Genomic DNA, 15,789 nt, shown 5'->3' with positions numbered 1-15,789 from the left:
TGGGAGGCAGAGGCAGGCGGATTTCTGAGTTCGAGGCCAGCCTGGTCTACAGAGTGAGTTCCAGGACAGCCAGGGCTAGAGAAACCCTGTCTCAAACAACAAAATAAAACAAAACAAAAACAAACACACACACACACAATAATAGTTAGGTGTTAATGCCCACACTGAAGACCTGACAGGAGTAGGCTTCTTCTAGGAGAGGAAAAAGCGCCTGAGCCAGGAAGTACTGAGGGAAAGCAGGTCTTGTCAGGATCTAAGAGGCTTCCTGAGACTGTTCCCTCCCACCTCCGAGGGGTGTGGAATTTGGGCTGGAGATGTTAAGAAAGGCTTCCCAGAGTAAAGTAGGAGCTTCTCACAGGAAAGGTGGGAGTTGGCTGAAGGGGTGGGGGGAAATGGTGACCAATCAGAGAAGACAGTTCAGAAAAGCACCGTAAGGGACAAGAAAACAGAGAGTCTCCTCATAACACAGGGCTTCTCAAAAGAACCTCTTTGAACTTCTGTTAAGTCCATCTGAGCCTTTATCTTCCCTCTCCTGGGAACCAGTAGGTGGACTCTGCCAAGCTCCTTAGGCCTATCCCACAGCCCCCCAAAGGAGATGGCAGTCAACTTACATGACAGTTGTGCACCTGCTGACAGTACTTCACAGGTGCAGGACATTCTTCAAAGTCTTACAGCTTAGTTAGAGGCTGACCCAGAATAGTGCAGGACCTGTTTGCTCGCCACCCAGGAGATAGCAGGCATCCGCGGACAGCATCAACAAAACCAACAGAAACAAAAAGTACCACACACACACACACACACACACACACACACACACACACACACACACACACACACATTCCTCACCCTTTAAACCCCTAATGTTTCCTTATTTTGGGGGGCAGGGGGTGTCCCAAGGCTTCCTACTGAGAAAGGCAGAGGTTGGGGGATGTGGCATAACCCCTCTTTAGAAAAATAAACGGAAGGCTCTGAAATGACACTCCTGGTCTCCAGCACCCCCCTTTAGCCCCCTAGAGGAGATGGCTTCAACCCCTGTGGTTCATATCTGACCTCCTAGTGGGAAACTGTGGATTCAGTCAACAAGTTTGAACTCTGCTAAGAACTAGGAGAGTGGTGCACAGGGTGTGGCGAGTGATGAGAGAGAGAGAGAGAGAAGAGAGAGAGAGAGAGAGAGAGAGAGAGAGAGAGAGAGAGAGAGAGAGAGAGAGAGAGAGAGAGAGAGAGAGAGAGAAATAAGTGAGCTTGCCTCAGGAGACTGGACCCAAGAAGGCTGAGGAGACACGGAATGAAGATGTGGCGGCTACTCCTCCTTGGGGTGGCCACAGGCAGATGTCTGCATGAGGAGACCCAGAAGTCTGTGCGCCTTCTTAGGCCTCCTTTCTCCCAAATGCCCACCCACTTCCGCTCCTCAATCCTTCCTCTCCCTGGCTCCCATGAGCCTCGACCCCTTAGAATCCAAACCTACTACTCAAGAGCTCCTGTGCCCGGTGAGGCTTGGGATCCTGAGGGGGAAACGCGAGCCCTGGCTGCCGTGACAGAGACCACTCGAAGGATTCAGGGCATCCTAGCAGGTAAGTGAGGATACAGGAAGTATCAGGGAGGGCTGAGGGGCCTAAAAGGAGTCCTTCACAGCAAAGGATTTGAACTCGGAGACAATGAGGTGAAGAACCCGTGCTCGTGTCTTAAGTTCTCCCGGTACAAGGACCTCTGCTCCTGAGTCGAGACCCTGCACAATACTGCCACGCCGTCTGGGGAGACCCAGATACCCCTAACTACCAAAGGTGAGTTTGTCACTGTTAGTGGTTGGGTTTTGGACCCGGGACAAGGGACTGAGGTGCATATTTTACACACCAAAGCATACCTGGCCTCCAGGTTCTCCCAGCATCCCCCAGTCCCTACCTGCCACACCCTGCCCCCAACTCTGAACTTTCCAACCCAAGGGCTAAGCTGCTTTTTTCCCCAGAGGTTCCTCCCTGTGTAATCCAGACATTTTGCGCTCTCACTCTCTACCTCTCTCCTCCTCCTCCTCTTCCTCCTCCTCCTCCTTCTCTCTCTCTCTCTCTCTCTCTCTCTCTCTCCCTCTCTTACCCCTCCCTTTTCCCATGGTGACTTCCCTGGCCTTGGTCCTTGAGGCCAGCGAACTTGCCTGAATGCAACTTCCCAATAAACCTACCTTTAATATATTCTAATCTGGCTCAAATTGGCTCATTTCACTGATGGCAGACAAATAACCTATCATTAATGTTGTGTTTTATAAAAATCCAAGTATGTGTTTTCTAGAGCATGGTATGGTGAGGTGGAGGGGTGCCTTGGAGGGCCCATGCTGAGGCATCCCTTCCCCCTGAGGTAATGTCAAATAGAGTTTATTTAGGGCATGGAAAGGGGAGTTGAGAGGGGAATAGAGACAGAGAGTGTCGAGGGGGCAGGGACAGGTGGAGGGAGGAGGGGAGAGTGTCAGGAAGAGAAGAGAGTCGGGAGAGAGAAGGGACAGAGAGAGGGAGGAGGGGTCAAACAGCTCCTTTTATAGCAAGCCAGGCCTACCAGGCTATTAGGCAGAGCCTAGTAGGAATGCTAACAATTAATGTCTTCTTCAAAGACATCTATGTCTCCAGCTCCCTTCTATCCGTTTTTTTGACAGGTGCAGCATCTTGAACCCAGGGTACAAAGGAGAGAGTTGCCTTGGAGCAAAGGTGAGGTTAACTCTCCAGTCTCCGGGATCTGAAGGGCTCTAACCTACTTAGACCTTCCCAATACCTCAGCACATAAAAGGACGGATCTCAGATGTGTGGAGTTGTCCTCCTGTCCTGTTCCTCAGAGGAATGCACACTCTATCCAGCCATGCTCCTCAAAATACATTAAAGCAGAGATCTGCGGGGGGGGGGGGAGCAGGGGGAGGCTAGAGGTGTAACTCTGCTCTTCAGGTTTCTTAAACTCGGGTTTGAACCTTGCCCATGCTATGAAGGGCTCTGAGTTATAACTACCCATCTAGAAATCTGACTCTAATTGGCTACCCGGATGGTACTGAGGCAGCCCCGAGATATCTCCATCCTCTTGGAGTTTCTAGTTTCTACCCATCAGCTAAGCTTATACTAGATTTCATTCTCTGACAGATTCCAGATGCCCACCTGCGTGGTTATTCCTTGTGGCCAGAGCATGGTCTGCCCCAGCTAATCCAACCAGATGGCCCCGGAGTCCAAAATGCTGACTTTCTCCTGTATGTGCAGGTTGCCCACACTTCCAAGTGTCACAAAGAGGTGAGGCTCAAACCTAATGCTCTTTTCCCTTGCTCTCTTGCTCTTAATGTTAATCTTTGCTGAGGGACATGGAGATAGCAGTTTTACTGAATTACACTTCTTTGGGAGCAGTCTGGAGTAGTCTGATAAAGCTTGACTTGTGTAGGGGCTAACAATCTTCCAGGCTACCCATGGGTGCTGCCCCAGCAGAACCGAATAGAGCCCCTGCTTCCTTTTTTTTTTTTTCCTCAAGAAGAATCCCTCTACCTGTTTTATCTCACTTTCCTTTCCACTCTCCCTTCCCCTGGCCTGTTTGCAGCCCTCTGTCATAGCCTATGCTGCCTGCTGCCAGCTGGACTCAGAAGACAGGCCCCTCGCTGGTACCATCGTCTACTGTGGCCAACATCTCAGAAGCCCAACACTCAGCCATGATGATATTGTCATGGTGACTGCTGCATGCTGACTAGGGGACAGGGCCGGGGGTAGCAGTCTCCCATGGAGTGGGAGAACCTCCTGAGAATGGAAGAGGAGGTGTCCTCAGCTCTACGAAGAGCTGGTTACGTGGAAGGGCTCTAGGGTTCTGCTACAAAACCAGACCCTTGCTCAGCAGCCATTTGATCTTAGGCTACACTACATGAACTGCTGCATGCCCTGGGTTTTTCTGGACAGCTCTTCAAGATGTGGCGAGACTGTCCATCAGGACTCAGTGGTAAATGGAAGGAATGTGGGAATGGCCATCCTATGATGTCAACCAGAGGGAGTTCACCACCTTCCAGTTCTACTCCACCCTTCCCTAAGTTTTACTCTCCTCGTGTTGCCTTCTTCCCTTTTTGAAACCAGCTAGAGAGAATTGTTCTACGAGGAAACAGGTGACCCGGCGAGATGAACGGGGACAACTGCTTCTCACCACCCCAGCTGTCAGCCACAGCCTAGCCAAACACTTGGGGGTGCCTGGGACTTTGCAGGGAGCTCCTTTGGAAGAAAAGGTGAGTGAGAGAGAGTAACACCTTGGGATGATGGAAGAAAAGAGGGACTAGCCCAACAGCAATCAGCCATTTGCTACCTTACCCAGCAGGGCTCTTTGTCTTCACACTGGGAATCCAGATTACTTCAGGGATCTATAATGACTGCTACCTTCCATGGTGCCCAGCACACTCGACTTGACCCAGTAACCCTTGCTGCTTTTGAAGATTCAGGCTGGTACCAGGTCAACCACAGTGCCGCAGAGGAACTTTTGTGGGGCCAGGGTAAGGAATAAGAGCGAGCTGCGCCCAAGTCAGCTTGTTGGGAAGTGAGATAGTCTGAGTCATTTGCTTGCTTGCTACTAAGGTATAATTCAAACTGAGCAGAGCTGGTGCAGAGGGATCTCTGCGGTTTCATTTTTTTTTTGTTTTTTTGTTTTTGAGGCTATGTAGCTCTGCTGTCCTGGAACTCACTTTGCAGACCAGGCTAGCTTGAAACTCTCAGAGCGCCTCTTACTCCCAAGTGTTAAGATAAAGGCATACACCACTCTGCCCAGCCTGGGCTTTCATCTCCGCGTGCTTTCTTGTCTTATTGCACAAGCAGGCTCTGGTCCAGACTTTGGCCTGGTGAGCACATGCAGGACTGGATCCTCAGATTTCTTCTGCACCGGCAGGTGTGTGCTGAGTGGGCAGGGGACAATACGACTGTCAGTGAACCTAGTGTCAACTCTGTAGTATCCCTTCCTTCTACACAGTGGCCTGGGCTGTCACTACTTGCACCTGGACAAGGGAAGCTGTGACTCTGACTCAACACTAGAAGGCTGCCGCATATACAAACCCTTAGCCAAAGGGGTGAGTGCACCACGGAAGAGGCGGAGCAGGCCCAAGAGGTGTCAACTTCTCGGCATCACGCTGTTCGGTCCTTTTCTCTGAACCACAGAGTGAATGCTGGAAGGAAGAGAATGGACTCCACACCAGAGCGGAGAACCCCCACGGGGAGATCTACCATAGGCACAGTCGCTGCTTCCTTGCCAACCTTACCTCCCAAGTGCTCTCCAAACACACCAGCCAACCCTCAACAGCTCCGGATCTTGAAGATCCCACAGGCTGTTGCTATTTACATCAGTGCACCCACAAGGGAGCCTACGAGGTGCAAGTGGAGGGATCACCGTGGATCCCCTGCCTTCCGGGGAAGGCTGTTCAGGTGAGAATTTTATGAGTAGTCAGAGCACACAGGCAGGAAAGTTGGTTAATATTTGGCTGGCAATTACTGTTTAGCTTCTTTAGAGTCTTACTCTGTAGTCCAGGCTGGCTCAGAATTAACTATATAGCCCAGGTCAACTTCAAACTCTTGACAATCCTCCTGCCTTAGCCTCTCGTATCCTGGGATTACTGTCATGAACCACCAAGCCTAATGTACAGCTGGCTTTTTGAAATGTCTTATTCTTATTCTATTTATGCATTTACTCAGCAGTGCCGAGGATCAACCCTGAGGCACTCACTAAGCTGCACTCTCTGGCCCTGGCCAACCTTCCTTTCTTCCTTTCCTTCTTTTTCCTCTCCTTAGCCCATGACTGGTCAAGCATATGCCATTTTCCTTAGACAGTAGCCCTAAGCAAGTCACTGACTCTGTGGCCTGTACCGTGCTATTCTCTTACAGATCCCTGGCTACGACGGTCTTCTCTACTGTCCCCAAGGCCGGCTGTGTCTGAGGGATGAAGGTGCCAGGGCTGCCACTTCTCAACCGATGAGCTTTACAACCCAAGACCTGCTATCCCAGCTGTCTCTAAGGTTAACGGGGACCCCAGGCCACTCTCTGGGGAAAGGACAGAGAGAAGAGCTTGCTGAGGTCGTTCTGCAGGCCCTGGTGATGAGAGCTGGCACTAGCAGGTAAAGGGACAGTGGGCCGCAGAGTCCTCAGGTGCTTTCTCTCGCACCATTTATCCATCTGACCCTGGAGCCTACACTTACCTCTTCAGATGCTCTCGTAAGCACTCCTCCACTATGAGATGCCAATGTCTGCTCAGGTGTTATTTCCACAGCCCGACCATCACCACCAGCTTGGTGTTCACTGTGAGTATGTGGAAGTCTCCTGGCTGCCATGGACCTTCCGTTGCTATGCTACACAGGACCCTGACCCTGACCCTACAGATGAAGCCCCTCCAAGTACACCATGGAGAAGCCATCTTTACCACAGACTACAGCAAGTAAGATTGTGTCCCAAATAGTAAACTTTGTCATTTGAATCCCTTCTGTGCAGACAACTGAAATCGTATTTGGGAAGCATGCACTTGTGTGTCAGGTAGTGTAGACAGGCTGATGTATATCAGCAAACAGATGCCAACATTACCTTAGGTCCACTCAACAGTAATAGGGCCCCATCCCTAGAACTTAGGGATTTCAGTTGTCTTGGCTTTGGTTTTTGTTCTTGAGGGGGAAGGGTTAACACAGGGCCTCACTGTGTAGGCCTGTCTAGCCTAGAACGTATGTAGTAAGTTACATGTACACTAAGTTACTAGAGCAGGCTAACCTTGAACTCACAGAGATCCTTCTGCATCCTCCCCATTTACTCTTTTATTTTTTGAGCACCAGACTGACACCTCGAATTTACTATACAGCTGAGGATGATCTTGAAGGTCTAATCCCCTGCCTCTGGAGTACTGGGGTCATACTGTAATTGTGCCATCATGCCTCTCACAAACAGTGTTCAGGGAATCTAGCTAACAAAACAGTCTCTTCCTGTTATCTGGCCCTCACTACCATCAGAGCTTTCAGTACCTGAAGCTGCTGAAGAGTTGGACCTTAGTCCTATCCCTACACTTTGGGTCTTACCTTCCCTTTCACTGATTTGTCTGCTCTAGTGCTTGATCCAAACAGTCTCACTTCCATGCTGAGCACCACTACAGGACAAACAGTGTCTTTTACATTCCCAGGCTGTGGACTTCCTTGGACCATAACCCCTCTATGACTGAGCTACTTCTGTCCACTGGATTCTGCCTTCTGGTGTTAATTCTGGTGGGTGCACTGGGAACTTTGGCTTACCAGAAACGGGCTATGCTCCAAGTGGCACCATCTACCACTTAACCATCACAAGAGCTACATGGCACAAGAGATCAGATTAAAATAAAGCAGTCATGATGCCACTCTGCCGGATGCCAGACAGCAAGAGGGCTCACTGGGTAAAGTCCTTCACCTGTGCGGATTCCCAAGGAGCCACAGTATGGAGAAAACCAGCTCTGCAAGCTGTCCTGACTTGTACGTGTGCGCCGTGGCTCACGGGTACTCATACACTGATGCACATGCAGCGCCATGGCTCACGGGTACTCATACACTGATGCACATGCAGCGCCGTGGCTCACGGGCACTCACACATAGATGCACATGCAGCGCCGTGGCTCACGGGCACTCATACACTGATGCACATGCAGCGCCGTGGCTCACGGGCACTCACACATAGATGCACATGCAGCGCCGTGGCTCACGGGCACTCATACACTGATGCACATGCAGCGCCGTGGCTCACGGGCACTCATACACTGATGCACATGCAGCGCCGTGGCTCACGGGCACTCACACATAGATGCACATGCAGCGCCGTGGCTCACGGGCACTCACACATAGATGCACATGCAGCGCCGTGGCTCACGGGCACTCATACACTGATGCACATGCAGCGCCGTGGCTCACGGGCACTCACACATAGATGCACATGCAGCGCCGTGGCTCACGGGCACTCATACACTGATGCACATGCAGCGCCGTGGCTCACGGGCACTCACACATAGATGCACATGCAGCGCCGTGGCTCACGGGCACTCATACACTGATGCACATGCAGCGCCGTGGCTCACGGGCACTCATACACTGATGCACATGCAGCGCCGTGGCTCACGGGCACTCACACATAGATGCACATGCAGCGCCGTGGCTCACAGGCACTCATACACTGATGCACATGCAGCGCCGTGGCTCACGGGCACTCACACATAGATGCACATGCAGCGCCGTGGCTCACGGGCACTCATACACTGATGCACATGCAGCGCCGTGGCTCACGGGCACTCATACACTGATGCACATGCAGCGCCGTGGCTCACGGGCACTCACACATAGATGCACATGCAGCGCCGTGGCTCACGGGCACTCATACACTGATGCACATGCAGCGCCGTGGCTCACGGGCACTCATACACTGATGCACATGCAGTGCCGTGGCTCACGGGCACTCACACATAGATGCACATGCAGCGCCGTGGCTCACGGGCACTCATACACTGATGCACATGCAGTGCCGTGGCTCACGGGCACTCATACACTGATGCACATGCAGCGCCGTGGCTCACGGGCACTCACACATAGATGCACATGCAGCGCCGTGGCTCACGGGCACTCATACACTGATGCACATGCAGCGCCGTGGCTCACGGGCACTCACACATAGATGCACATGCAGCGCCGTGGCTCACGGGCACTCACACATAGATGCACATGCAGCGCCGTGGCTCACGGGCACTCATACACTGATGCACATGCAGCGCCGTGGCTCACGGGCACTCACACATAGATGCACATGCAGCGCCGTGGCTCACGGGCACTCACACATAGATGCACATGCAGCGCCGTGGCTCACGGGCACTCACACATAGATGCACATGCACACGGTCAGAGTTGCTCTTATAGAGACCCAAGCACCAACACTGGTGGCTCACAACCTTCCATAACTGTAGTTCCAGGGTATCCGACATCCTAGTCTGACCTCTGTGGGCACTAGCATGTACATGGTACATACACATGGCATGCAGGCCCTCACACACACATGTAGATATAAATAAAAAGACATCTGGATGGAAAACCCTACTTATTTTAAACCCTGTTCTACTTTCTTCAGAATTCGTCTTGGCTAGGTTATCAGCTTTGTAATAGCTTTGCCATGTTTAACATGTGGAGTCTCACGGTGAAGGTCCAGTCTGTATTTGGATACCCTCTTCCCTAAATCAACAGGTTAATTTGTGAAGACTGCTGCAGAGCAACAGCAGACCAGGAACACTTGCCCCTAGCCCCAAGGACGCCGAGGATGCTTTAGAAAAGACTGCTCCTATTTAATACTCATCTGACTTTCATTGCTGCTTGGAGTCAAACAATGTGAATCACCAGTAATTATTTCTTTCTCTCAATTTTCCTTAAATTTATTAAATCATCGCTGGGAAATCCAGCAGTGGGGAAATCACATAATTATGCTAGAGTTGAGTAAATGTGGCAAAACAGCCCCATCTGGGCCCACTGTAGGCTTGAGTTACAAGATACTGGTCCCTTTAGTTATAGTAACAAAAGCAGTCATTAAATTCTTGAGACTTAGACATCTCCTGTAAATAATCAGATTTGCTAAAATGGGAGAGAGTCCAGGTGACATACCACTAGGGTAAAAACAGTGCTAGCCTTCAACAGGAAGTTCATGCAAAAAAAAATTTTTTTAAGGCAGGGTCTCGCTTTGTAGTGCTGGCTGGCCTGGAACTTGCTATGTAGACCAGGGTGCCTCCTGGGTGCTGGAATAAAAGGCGGACCACTACCCTGGCAGTTCAGGTGAATCTTTAAGTGACATACTTGCACTGAGTCATCACTACAGTCATGGTGTGATCACATGTCATTCTCTTCTTGATTTGAATGCCTGTCAGTCCTTACCAGCAGTAGCAGCCACTGCTTGGTAAAACTTCGCCACGAAATCTGGCTCACTGACCTCCAGCTGCCTGACAAATTCATTGCGCTCCTGCTCAGCCCAACCTCGAAACCACTGATCCCAAAGACGTAGCTGACACTCAAAGATACATGGTGGTCGATTTGCTGCAGACATACTGAGCTGCTCCAGAGCATCCAGCAGTGGCTGTAGCTTTCCCGGCACTGCCTTAGCGACCAGGTCCTGTAGAAAACGTTCCCGCTGGGGACCTGACCAACTGGCAAACCAGTAAAGAATACACTTCATCTCCTGGGAAGTGATGTAAGACATTGGAGGAGGGGAAGAGCTGGCAATGTCATCAGGCACTGAAGGTAACACAGAAGGGAAGCAGGGTGGCACCGATGTGGAAGACGATTCCAGTGACATCCTGGAACAAACAAAGCTCTGTTAATACACTCTCTTGCAGAGAACAGCCAAAACATAACCTCATAAGCAATAACCCCTACTGCACCCAATCAGCACCAACCAATTCAATCTATAGGAAAACAACAGGACCCTTTCTTAGGGTAGGACTTAACTATGTATGTGTAGCCCCAGGCTGGCTGGGAATTTGGTCCTCCTGCTTCAGCTTCTTGAATATTGGGGTTACAAATGCATTTAACCACACCCACACGGAAGATCTGTTATTTTTATTTCTATACAATTACCTTAGGGAAGTCACCCAAGAATAACTTCACTTGGTATCTGCCAGCCTTATTTCCTTTTCAACACCACTGCCCTAAGTCAGGTGTGGCGGCTCAGATCTATAATCCCAGCGTGTAAAAGCTGGGATGAGGGACTGCCAAGAATGAGAAGCCAGCTTGGACTACATAGGAACAAAGTAAGTTCCAGGCCAGTCTAATCTACAGAGTGAGGCCCTATTTCAAAACAACATAAGAACAAAGAACGCAAACCAGGCATGGTGGCACATATGGCAGACCTGCTGGAGGCAGAAGTATCAGGAGTTAGAAGATCAGTCTCAGTTACATTGTTGTTCCAGGCCAGCCTGAGACAAAAAATAAAACAAAACAAAACAAAGACTCTACCTGACCACTGTTCCTGGTGGCCTTTGTTCTAGCACATTAACTTTTATTTGCTTTTATTTGAAGCTAAATTTATTCACATGCTGGAAGTTTTTTCCAACAGTCTCTTCTAGGATGTCTTTTCTTCTTTGTCGCCTCCTCTTCTGGCTTAGGAACAGCTCCTTTTCCGTGAGGAACATTTCAATGTGGCAGACAAGCTCACGTGAGTTTGTCTGACCCTATTTTGGGTGTTTTGCTCTGGCTATTGTCAGTGACCACAGAATCTATAGCACAACCTGGAAGTTCAGCATTTTCAAGCATGGATAGCAAAAATCCAACACTCTTCCACCAGTCATATGTCTAGACCTACTGCTTATTGTTGGCACACTTAACAACTCTACTGCTATACTACCTACAAATCACACACTGCTTCTTTAAAGGGACACCTTTTAGATGCTGGATGGCTTTCTAAGTACACACAGCCTTGATGGCCTTGGCAATTTCATAGGTGACAGACACCTGAACGTCTTGGTTTGAATGATTTGGGGGCAGAGGTTCCTGTACCAAGAGAAGAGTAATTATTTTCAGTTACCTCGAGTCTTAGAGAAAAATCTCGCAGGCCTCAAATTCAAGATTCTCCTGCCTCAGCCTTGAAGTGTTGTTGGTGTTACAGACTGCAGGCATGCCACCTACCTATAGTCTCTCTCCCCACATCCCTTCTGATTTTATAGTCAGTCTGAACTGTGAAGTGTCACCACAGCACTTCTGTGATGCTAGCGATTCACTTTCTACTCTCCAGAACCCGTGCATCAAGTGACCTGAAACCACCTGTAGCTTCAGCTCCTGATCTGAACTTTGAACTCTGTGAGACAGGCACATACCCATAGACAGACACACATATACACAAAATAATAAAAACAAGCCAGATGGTGGGGAAGCCCTTAATCCCAGCACTTGGGAGGCACTCACAAGCAATCTCTAGTTCATAGCCAGCCTGGTCTACAGAATGAGTTCTAACACAGCTAGGGCTACACAGAGAAACCCTGTCTTGAAAAGAACCAAACACATAATAAGGAAAGGCAAGCAGCTGAGGCAACCTGGGTAGTAAAGAAAGAAATGATCAAAACCCACACAGAAAACACATCTTGCTTGCTCTCTCTCTAAAATTAAAGTGTGCAGCTTTTTAAACTTTGGTACAAGCAACTGGCCCTAACAGTTTGTTCCACAGTTACACAAGTGTGTGTGTGTTGGAGAGACATGATGCAAGAACCCTCTGTGCAATGCGTACACAGTCTCTGAAATCTGTTTTAAAAAATTTATGTTCTATGACCCCCTTATTAAATTCTGTACCACACCAGTAAACTTTAGAGCAGGCTAAGTCTTGTCTCAAATAAGGTAGCAGAAAATCAGAAGCCACACTAACTTTTTTCAGGTTCTGAAAAAAAAAATGCCTTTGCTTTCTTGACTTGGCCTAAAAAGTGTGCTATTGATGCACATCTCTGAACAGTTTTCCTTAATGGTTTATACCTGCAAGTGCCACTGACTTTGCATTATGTGTGCAAATGTAAGCCAACTTATTCCAAAATGTTTCCGTCCTACAGTTTGTTTCTCCAACAACGAAAACCTTCACCTCTCTATGACCGTAATTACTACTGCTGTTCCTACCTCTTCAAGTTGGAAGATTTGTATCGACAAAGAATAGAATCCCTAAACGTAAGTTCTAAGTCCCGGTTCAGGGTGACTGCCAGTTTCAAAGTGGCTCTACAGGGAGAAGTTTCTCCTAAAACTTCTCTTTTTCAGAGAAAGGTAATTTTTAACCCAGGGTCTTGCTACATGGCTTCCATGGTTATTGTCATTAATAAACTCAAAAGACCTGATTTTTCTTTTTCCCACGTAGGAAGCCGCAGGTCTCTCATTCCTTAGCCCCACAGGACAAAGTATTTCTTACACAGAATGGCCGGGATATAGAAGATGGAAGCAGGAGGGGTCCCCAAAAACCTGCAGACACCAAGTCTCATCTGGCCTAGGAGAGACTTCTTTTCCTCTTACCTTCCTTTTCCCCTTGGAAGACGCCCAGAGATCACAAGAGTCCTTCAGCTCCTGCTCCAACTCTCCGAGCCTCTTCCATGTTTCCTGAAAACCCGAAGCAGAGCCAGCCCCCAGTAACCCACGCACTTCCGGTCCGGAACCAGCCCCAAATACCCAAGTGCCCCAGCGCCCCGGCCCCCAGGTCCGGAGATAGCCGAATATCTCCGATTATGGGTATGCCAGATTCGAGGGCTTCCGAAGAGATTCGATTCAAAGCCCCGGCAAGCCGAAAACAAACGAGCCTGAAAGCCAGATGGGAGGGGCCAGCCGCTAGGTAGATGGAAAAAGCCGATTGGTACCGATGTGGGGACGGAAACGACCGAACAGCTCCGGAGAAACCCGGGGAATTCTGAGCGGTAATAGAGGGGTAGACTATGGCAGTGGGCGGGGCCAATCCGGTCCGTTCGAAGGGCGTTGGCGGAAATTACCGAAGATGCCCGAAGCCGTCGGGACGGACCCGAGTACCTCACGCAAGATGGCGGAGCTGGAGGAGGTGACTCTGGACGGGAAGCCTCTTCAGGCTCTGCGGGTGACCGACCTGAAGGCCGCACTGGAGCAGCGAGGCCTAGCCAAGAGCGGGCAGAAGAGTGCCCTGGTCAAGCGGCTCAAAGGGGTGAGAAGTCAGCGTTGCCGAGGTGTCGGAGGGGAGCGGACCCGGTAGAGACGAGTCTCCGCCGCGGCGCAGGCGCAGTGTCCGGGCTCGGCGCGAGCTCTCTCAGGCCGCCAGCGCGAGCCTGCAGATCCACGCGCACGGTGGTTGGTGTGGCTGGCGCTGGGATAGAGATAACGCCGGTTCCCGCCTTAACGGCAGCGGCGCGAGCCCAAAATGGGAGGGTGCGCGCTACTCTCCCGGAGTGTCTTAAGCTCCTTCCTTCTTCCCCCACCCCCTCCTTGTTTGTGTCTGTGTTGTCGGCGCATGCGCTGCAGAAGGAGTTAAATCCCTCTACAACCACCGGTGTGGCTGGCCTTAAGGGGGCGAGCAGGGCTGGGTCCGAGTTAGGGATACAGTTGGGCGGATGGGGTTGCTGTCTATGTCTGCAATAGGACATTTGTGATAGGGTAAAAAATGTCCGCTCGACTAGATTAAGTGAAAGGAAACCTTGATAGAAAGACTTGGTCAGAGACGGCTGTCTAATTTATAGGGAATCGAGCAGCAGTCTGGATAAGTATTTGGTGGCTATTGGTACGAGAGGTGAGACAGATTACTTTAGGCTGGGGATTTTGTGTCGGTTTGAGTAGTGAGGGTGAGCTTGTCGGGAGGTACACATACTGTGTATCGCTTTGGTGTAAATGGAGGGAAAGAAGGTGAGCTGAACTAGTGTTATTAGAGTTCATTAGCATACGTGACTCGTAATACTGATGGGGACTCTGGGTCAGTTCAGGGTTTGAGTTGACAGACCGTTGCTTATCCCGAAGCTGACAGTTTGTGGGTGGGTGTGGATTAGGTCAGACCACTGGTTACAAGGTCTGTGGTTAGTTTCCCTGTGAAATTTTTAATACATTTTATTTGTCCGGGTGTTACACTGCTGGAAGTTGTGCAAGTTCAGTTAAGTAGTTGTAGTTCTGAAAAACTAATCAAATAATAGTCAAATCCAAATTAGCCTCTTGTTGGTTTTATGTGATTTGAAACTTGTTCTGAGTACTTGGAATTTTTTTTTTGCCTGTATTACCGGATTTAGAAGTGGCTCCTAGTCAAAATTGCAGACAATAATAGAGATTCTAGTTCCGATTCTGTCATTTTTGCTGATTTTTGTGACATAGCCAGGTCACTGATTCTTTGTGTGCCTGTGTTTTACATTTGGGAGCAGTAACCATGGCTACCTTTAAGAGACTTATGAAGATGAATGAGAACAGTATTAATAAAGGGCTTTTAGTCTCGGTGAAAGGAATATAGTATAAATGTATATTTAAGTAATTGAATGAGAAGGCTGTGGGAGAGGTAGAGACCTGGATTGCGTTTTTGTTCCCCCTCCCGGTTTCTGATTTTTGCTCTTCTTTATACCAGGCTCTAATGCTAGAAAATTTACAAAAACACTCAACACCCCATGCTGCATTCCAGCCAAATTCACAGGTAAGAGAAAAGGTTTGTTTAGATAGAATGGGCTATTTGGAGACTATAGTAAGTAAATGGGAAGACATGGTGTTGTTTTCCTTGTCATCAGAAGCAGTATTTTCTTAAACTATTTTTATTGCAAGTGATCTCACACTAGACAGTTGATGTCTTTTTTTTTTTTTTAAGGTTTATTTTTATTTTATGTGTATGGGTGATTTGCCTCCCAAAGGGTCCCCACAGAGGCCAGAAGAGGATGTCAAATCCTCTGGAACTGGAGTTACAGACAGCCGTGAGCCACCATATGGGTGCAGAATTGAACCTGGGTCCTCTATAAAAGCAGCCAGGCCTCTTAACCATTGAGCCATCTCTCCAGCCCTCAGACAGTTGAATTCTAATCAACCTCAATTTTGTATAAAGACATGGAGTTTAAAAAAAGAAAAAGAATTTAAAAAATACAGTTTTATTTGAAAGAATTTGATACCTTATTAGTAACCCCCTAGTTCTAGGACTAACTGCTTAACAATCTGTAGTTTCTCTTAAACATCTTTAATACTTTGATTACTTAGGACAAGATACTTAACACTTGGAGTCCTTTGTTTCTTTACCTGTAATAGGAAGAGTAGTCTGACTTAGGTCATTGTTTTATAACTACTCTGCCGGTTTGTCTTAGGAAAAAAACTTTCTTCTAAGAGTTTGTGCATAAATGTTTTTGTTGTTGTTG

At 49.0% G+C, this 15,789-nt stretch overlaps 3 protein-coding genes across 20 annotated transcripts in view; 2 read left to right on the top strand and 1 right to left on the bottom strand.

The window, feature by feature from the left end:
- The first annotated feature begins 1,120 nt into the window (after positions 1-1,120).
- Gm29776 (predicted gene, 29776) lies at positions 1,121-9,052 on the top strand. 2 transcript variants are annotated; one of them, NM_001370892.1, is made up of 14 exons: positions 1,264-1,571; positions 1,688-1,781; positions 2,639-2,690; positions 3,111-3,254; positions 3,553-3,678; positions 3,858-3,942; positions 4,074-4,219; positions 4,309-4,480; positions 4,800-4,869; positions 4,951-5,047; positions 5,136-5,399; positions 5,856-6,085; positions 6,223-6,402; positions 7,129-9,052. In NM_001370892.1, exons 1-14 carry the CDS (start codon positions 1,286-1,288, stop codon positions 7,277-7,279), a joined length of 2,097 nt encoding a protein of 698 aa, NP_001357821.1. In that variant the 5' UTR covers positions 1,264-1,285; the 3' UTR covers positions 7,280-9,052. The 2 variants fall into 2 exon arrangements, with proteins under 2 accessions (XP_030103435.1, NP_001357821.1); XM_030247575.1 differs by lacking the exons at positions 5,856-6,085; positions 6,223-6,402; positions 7,129-9,052 and having other exon boundaries at positions 1,121-1,571; positions 4,306-4,480; positions 4,951-5,195.
- Positions 9,053-9,354: 302 nt separating this feature from the next.
- 1700123O20Rik (RIKEN cDNA 1700123O20 gene) lies at positions 9,355-13,926 on the bottom strand. The gene is made up of 2 exons (NM_021437.2): positions 12,977-13,926; positions 9,355-10,293 (listed from the first exon to the last, which is right to left on the bottom strand). Exon 2 carries the CDS (start codon positions 10,290-10,292, stop codon positions 9,864-9,866), a length of 429 nt encoding a protein of 142 aa, NP_067412.1. The 5' UTR covers position 10,293; positions 12,977-13,926; the 3' UTR covers positions 9,355-9,863.
- Acin1 (apoptotic chromatin condensation inducer 1) overlaps positions 13,132-15,789 on the top strand; it is a 44,805-nt gene continuing 42,147 nt past the window's right edge. For 10 of the 17 annotated variants that reach the window (XR_003950873.1, XR_003950869.1, XR_003950867.1 and 7 more), the window contains exons 1-2: positions 13,204-13,628; positions 15,021-15,086. Coding sequence is in view for 7 of the 17 variants with exons in the window: in XM_006519297.2 (XP_006519360.1) it covers positions 13,317-13,628; positions 15,021-15,086 (378 nt within the window). In the remaining 10 variants the exon portion in view is untranslated. Of the gene's footprint in view, positions 13,629-15,020; positions 15,087-15,789 lie in introns of all 17 variants that reach the window. The other 7 variants (XR_003950875.1, XR_003950876.1, XM_030247893.1 and 4 more) reach the window with 3 other exon arrangements.

The sequence above is a fragment of the Mus musculus genome, chromosome 14, assembly GCF_000001635.26.
Source record: "Mus musculus strain C57BL/6J chromosome 14, GRCm38.p6 C57BL/6J".
Lineage (NCBI taxonomy): Eukaryota > Metazoa > Chordata > Mammalia > Rodentia > Muridae > Mus > Mus musculus.
Note: the sequence above shows the minus strand (reverse complement) of the source record. Positions and strands in the feature narration are given on the sequence as shown.

Bases quoted from the DNA above. Each gene is read 5' to 3' on its own strand.
- Gm29776 (NM_001370892.1), top strand. From the start codon at position 1,286: ATGAAGATGTGGCGGCTACTCCTCCTTGGGGTGGCCACAGGCAGATGT. The intron at 1,572-1,687 runs GTAAGTGAGGAT...TCGTGTCTTAAG, and splicing joins GATTCAGGGCATCCTAGCAG to TTCTCCCGGTACAAGGACCT. The intron at 6,403-7,128 runs GTAAGATTGTGT...TTACATTCCCAG, and splicing joins TTTACCACAGACTACAGCAA to GCTGTGGACTTCCTTGGACC.
- 1700123O20Rik (NM_021437.2), bottom strand. From the start codon at position 10,292: ATGTCACTGGAATCGTCTTCCACATCGGTGCCACCCTGCTTCCCTTCT.